At 36.6% G+C, this 6,573-nt stretch overlaps 1 protein-coding gene across 3 annotated transcripts; it reads left to right on the forward strand.

The window, feature by feature from the left end:
- Positions 1-339: 339 nt before the first annotated feature.
- Positions 340-4,207, forward strand: adcyap1b (adenylate cyclase activating polypeptide 1b). Of its 3 annotated transcripts, none has more exons than XM_083540951.1 (5): positions 340-751; positions 1,179-1,283; positions 2,312-2,446; positions 3,045-3,149; positions 3,789-4,207. In XM_083540951.1, exons 2-5 carry the CDS (start codon positions 1,180-1,182, stop codon positions 3,970-3,972), a joined length of 528 nt encoding a protein of 175 aa, XP_083397077.1. In that variant the 5' UTR covers positions 340-751; position 1,179; the 3' UTR covers positions 3,973-4,207. The 3 variants fall into 3 exon arrangements, with proteins under 3 accessions (XP_083397077.1, XP_083397078.1, XP_083397079.1); XM_083540952.1 differs by having other exon boundaries at positions 340-565; XM_083540953.1 differs by lacking the exon at positions 3,045-3,149.
- Positions 4,208-6,573: the final 2,366 nt, after the last annotated feature.

Genomic DNA, 6,573 nt, shown 5'->3' on the forward strand with positions numbered 1-6,573 from the left:
AAGAAAAACGAGGATGATAATGCAATGTTGTAACCTCCCGAAATCATGCTTCCTGTAGAATTGTAAAAAAAAAAAAAAAAGAATATTAATAATAATAATAATAATAATAATAATAATAATAATAATAATAATAATAATAATAATAATATATAAGAGTTTTAAATTGTCTCATCTAAAACAGGAGTTTTCAAGGGAAAAAGTTCCGTTTGAGGCGTGTCATAGTAACTTATCCGTCGATGAGGGAGAAATGACAGTTATATTCCGGGAGGATGGGGCTGATGACGTCTGAGGCATACTTAATGGGACTTATTGAAAAAAAGGGCATGAGACTCCATTCATGGATAAAAATCCGAGGGAACTGGAGGGGGGGTGAAAGTTGAGCAAGAAGACATGTGGACGATCGAATAGGCCGTACACCAAGAGTCTCAACGAGCATTTTTTTTGTTCGCAAATTTTTTTGTTTGTTTGTTGGTTCGTTGGTTTGGTCGTATAGCAGCTACTTTTTGTATAAAAGTCAAAGGCGTTCGAGCCCATCAGGAAACGGCGGTGGCGATTCAGAGAAGAGGTGCCTCGTCTTTCTCTCTCTTACACACACACTCTCTCTCTCACTCACGCTCTCTCTCTCTTTCTCTCTCTCTTTCCATCCCTCTCTTCCTCTCCATCTCTCCTTCTCACACACACGCACACGCACGCTCAGCAGCCGCACCCGAAGCGCGTCCCGCAGCCTCGCTCTCTGTCCAACCTGCCGTAGGTACGTGATCGTTTTGAAACCCTGTTTCATTTCAGCTTAAAGCAACAAAATCGTTCTTTGAAGGAACTCAAACTCCAGGATTTTTCGATTTTCCCCGCTTAATTATTTACAACCAGTTTTGTCGGCTCAAGGAGAGCGGCTGCGTTTACGTCATGCGATGGCTCTTCTTAAACTTTTCCCTCAAAAAACACAAAAATAAATACCGACCGGATTCTTGAGAAATAAGAAACGCCGTTTGGAATTTGTAGGACGTACCATGACAGGAGTTTGTTAATAGAAAGCGTGGGAATTGGCAATAGAGCGCTGCCCATAATAAAAAAAATAATAATCCTAATAATCAAAAATACGAACTAAATTGGCACTTTGAAAGGGGTGTTACAATAATGAGGTGTAAATGATTTTAACTTTCTTCGCGTTTCCTTCACAGCATGGCCAAATCTAGTAGAGCTACATTGGCTCTGCTCATCTACGGGATCTTAATGCGCTACAGCGCCCAATGCACACCCATCGGAATGGGCTTCCCCAACATGAGGTACGTACACACAGCCCAGACCATGTCCTTTCTCCTTTTGTCGCTTAATCTTACATAGAAAAAGTCGAACGTGTGCTCTTGTGTGATATTTCTAAGATTTATTTTATATATATACACCTTATTATGGAGAAAAAAAAACTAACAAAAAAATGGAGCATTTTGATAAAACAGTGGAAAATGGAGTAACATGGAGTACATTGCACCGATTTTAATTGATTTGCATATTGTGTGAATACATTGTGGAGTTCAGAGATTTTAACCCAATCATGATGTTTTGACAGAAAACGAATTATTTTGTCCGTGAGTTGTTTTAAGGCTTAGGCGGTATTATTTCTATGGGGACGTGCCTATATGAAAATGAGAATGGGAATGACGGCCGAGTGGCGTCACACTGCAAACGAATAGGAAGCTGGTGTGACTGTAAGCCTTCAGGAATCAGTGTGAACTCGTTAATGTGCACCAGTCTGACTTTCACACTATAAACGCCCAGGCAAGAAGCAGCCAGATCTAACATGCTTTTGTATCGCGCTTCCAACAATGGTTTTAACATTGTCTCAAAGCAGAGACTTTGCGTTTGAAGCGACGGGAACGAAATGCAAGCATCTTTTTTTTTAAATAATGATCATAAAAAAACCGCATTTTTTTGCTTATATATGTGCATTTTAATATGTATAACGAAATGAAATGTAGAAATGCAGTGCGATGTAAAATGATATTATTATAGTGAAAAAATGCAAAAGAAAAAATGCACAAAAAAAAATCGTCGCAACAAACAGTGTTTGTGTATCATTTGGCATAGAGCCAATTTGTATAAGCGATGCTCTACAATATTTGTTTTCATTTCATTGTCATTTCGTTTTAATAATTTTTTTCTTAATTGGCATTAAAGCATATATATATATATATATATATATATATATATATATATATATATATATATATATATATATATATATATATATATATATTTTTTTTTTTACTTTGATAAATTATTGATCACATTGTCCTTTTCTGACTCCGGGTTTTAGGCTAGAAAACGACGTGTTCGGGGATGAGGGAAACTCGTTAAGTGAGCTCTCCTACGAGCCGGACACTATGAGCGCGCGCAGTGCTCCAGCCCTCCCGGAGGACGGGTACACACTGTATTACCCGACCGAGAGAAGGTGAGCAATACATACACACATGCACATACACATGCACATACACATACACATACACATACACATACACATTCACATGCACATGCACATGCACATACACATGCACATACACACTCCCTTAATCCCAAACTTAATACCAAACACATTGAATTATTATCATTATATATATATATGTGTGTGTGTGTGTGTGTGTGTGTGTGTGTGTGTGTGTGTGTGTGTGTGTGTGTGTGTGTATACATATGTGGTCGCATTCATGCTGTCATTTCTTTAATTTCCTTTTAATTTTGTATGCGGTTGTGATTCAGGTGATATTGTAGATGCAAAAAAAGAAAAAGCAGACAGACAGAAATAAAGGGCAGACGGAAAGAAATAAAGGGCAGACAGACAGGCAAAGAGACAGACATGTATTTGGGATGGAGAATGATCGATTGATTATAGGGAGATGGCAGTAGTGTTTGCTTACTCTGTCTGAGCTACTTTTTTTTTCGTTTTATCGTTGGCGTAAAACAAACGGAACCTTATCCTTTTTTTTTTTTTTTTGGTGTTTTCTGTTTTTTCTGCTTACCCCCTGTATGTGTGTGTTTTTGGCGTTTTATCTCAGAGCCGAAACGCATGCAGACGGATTGTTAGATAGAGCCTTGAGGGACATCCTGGTTCAGTTATCAGCCCGAAAATATCTGCATTCTCTGACGGCAGTTCGCGTAGGGTAAGGGCATTTCATTTCAAAAGCGTTTACCTGCCGTCATCTTTTTTATTTTGTATTTTTTTATTAATTTTTTTTTTAAATCTTTGCTTTTCAATGCATGATCTCCTCCTCTTTTTTTCCTTGTCATGGCGACTTTTCCCCCCCTCCGTTTTCCTGTTTCCGACTTTCATTTTCTTGTTTCTGTTTCTCCGGTTTTTGGTGTCTCTTTGTCTATGAGCTGTAGCTCGGTTGTGGACACTTAGGTTGGGACAAATTCAAAAGAGACAAAATCAACAACAATAGTGCAACAGCTTATCGACGGTGCGAAACTGTTGATTCTCGTTGCTTTGATTCGTTCACCTGCAATGCAGCCGACATAACGGTGCAATTAACATCCTCAATGGCATTTAGAGACCCCCCCACACACACACCCCAAAAAAATAAAATAAAAAAAACCTCTATATATAGATTTTCTTGATCTTGAGTTGTTCTTACGGTGATGTCCTATCGAAAATAGGTGGTCATGAATCGAATCACCTGAATCGCTCAATTGCTTTGGGTTGATTTCTTTCTTTAATTGGACGACCTATATTATTGAAATCTGTTAGCTTGCTAGCATTTGCTTTGGCTTCCTGCTAACGAGCGCGCTTGTGTTTGCAGTGAGGAGGAGGAGGATGAAGAAGACTCGGAGCCCTTGTCCAAGCGCCACTCGGACGGCATTTTCACGGACAGCTACAGCCGCTACCGGAAACAAATGGCCGTAAAAAAATACCTTGCAGCAGTGCTGGGAAGAAGGTACAGACAGAGGTTTAGAAACAAAGGACGCCGTTTTGCTTATTTGTAGCGGGGGAAAGAGGGAGAGGAAAAGAGAGAGAGAAAGAGAGAGAGAGAGAGAGAGAGAGAGAGAGAGAGAGAGAGAGAGAAAGAGAGAGAGAATAGAACAACTGCCCTCCCTTGTGTCCATTCAATCATACAGTCAAAAGTCATTCTAACTTAAAACTGAGCAGTCGGTGGATCTCGCCTGTGTTCTTTCAAACATGTATTTTATGTACGAAGTCAAGCCATTAAAAATATTTTAGTAAGAACATGGTTTATTTTTTGTTCTTTTCTTTCTTTTCTTTTTTGTACAAAAGCACTTGAGACCGCACAGTTCTACTTTGTGGACCAATCGTTCAGTTTGAATGTATATAGCTTTATATGTTGAAAACGAAACAAAAAAAGCACTAGGAAAAAAATTATATATATATATATATATATATATATATATATATATATATATATATATATATATATATATATATATATATATATATATATATATATATATAACATATATCTCTATGACTAATGTGCACCTTGAACGTTATGCGCTTGATATCTTTTTCGAATTCATCATATGCAGAAAAATAAATAGATTTTAAAAAAGACAATCAAAGTTCTGAATGTTATACTTTATTTTTGTAATGGAGAAAAACAAACAACAAAAAAAACATGAATGAAAGAATAGAGTTTTTATTTTGTGCTAAGTTGGCCCTGGGATGTATGTGACCATAAGGCTGACTCTGTAAATTAAAAAAAAGAAAAAAAAAAAAAGAAGAAGAAGAAAAAAAAGCACAGGCTGATCGTATGAAGGGGTCAGGGAGCGATACACACTGGCCAGCATGAATCCCTCATTACACAAGTACATGTGTGTTTGTGTTGAAGTCACGTGTCTGACTAAATGCAACAGGTTCTTTTTTAACAGAGTTTGTCTCTGAAAATTAATGCCACTGGAATTTATATAATTAGTGCTGTCCAATTATTATTATTATTATTATTATTATTATTATTATTATTATTATTATTATTATTATTATTTTGTAGTGGCTTGCTTTCTAAGTCTCAAACTAACCATCCATCTTCCCTGCACCTACATACATGATGCATGTGCATCATTTGTAATACAGACCATGTTGCATTCCATATGCTTGAGAATGGCTGTTAATTTTTTTAGAATTATTATTCATTTTATTTGAGATCTTTCTGTTGTATCAGTTAGACATGCTTTTCTTAGAATGCTGCACATAAGTTCTTAAGGGTGAATGGAAAGGAATTGTGTCATTGCCCCCCTTTACAGAAACAAAAAAATCCAAGTGCATGCTGTGGTGGCCTTTAAAAAGTGTTATAGCATGTCAGTTTTTTTTATTATTTGAAAAAAATAATCAATTTTAGGCATGTTTGCAGTGACCCTAGTCATTGTTTTTTTTTGTGTGTCATTTTTATCTTTGTATTAATCCGATTTGTTTTTAATGTTGTATGCCAATGTAGACATTGTGTATATGTTGGGTATGTAAAGATGTGTAATCGATGACTAAAATCAATTTTTATTTTGGGGGAAAAACAGGATTAAAAACAACCAATCAAATAACCAACAACAATATTTAATGTTGGAATGTCCTTTATAAGATCTAGTGTATAGATATAGTAGTTCACCCACCTGCAATGATTATAGACTCCAGATCAGTATTTCCTGCATTCCAGGTTAATACTTCTTGCTATTATTTTTGATAATTCATTAACCTCTTCGTTATCAAACACGCAAAAGTCATTTGTGTTATGCATCTCTTGGAAGAAAGTGGGAAGAAGTAAGAGGAGTGATGCATGGACAGAGGATCAGGAAACCAAGGCATCTAGGAATGGGGCCAGAGGTTATAAAGTTATAGCATCTCGTATTCTTATTTGAATCCTTGTAGATTGGAGTCAAAGATAAATATTGTGCAGCACTTAAATACAAACATATCCTTTATCCCTAAGTATTATTTAAACTGTCCTCTTTTTCTGTCTCTAAACTGCCCTTGCTCATTTGTATATTCGAGACAATACCATTCAGTCCTTATTTCCCCACCAGTTTTAGCCTATTGTTTCCAGACATGAAATCAACCCACCCTTGTAATTGGGCATCAGTTCCTAGGAATCTCTGAGTGTAGATGTTTTTTATGGGAGCACAATGTGTGAATGTGTGTGAATGTGTTGAAAGAGTGTGAGCATGTACAATATGAACCTGACAGTGGTATGTGACAGACAAGCATGGCTTCTGGCTTTGGTGCCTTGCTACAACATATGACAAAAAAAATCGCCACATGATATGGATGGCAATTTTAGTGGCCCTATAATGCTGCAGACTATTAGCTTACATTTCACTTTACCATCTTTACTTTTTTTTTTTGTTTCTTTCCAAATTTGGCTGGGCCGACATCTAATTAAAAAAAAAAAAAGAAAAAAAGAAAAAAATAGCATGGCCAGCATTACATTGTGATCCGATTTTTAAATATTGACCTGATGTAAATGGCAAAAGTATTAACTGTCTCTAGGCTGTTCTAAGTTCAATGAATGTGTTGTGGCAAAGTAAAAGTGTTCCTGTTTCATTGTTCTCAGTAAACTGACTCATCGTATCCCAAGCCTATGT

The sequence above is a fragment of the Silurus aristotelis genome (assembly GCF_946808225.1).
Source record: "Silurus aristotelis genome assembly, chromosome: 5".
Taxonomy (NCBI): Eukaryota; Metazoa; Chordata; class Actinopteri; order Siluriformes; family Siluridae; genus Silurus; species Silurus aristotelis.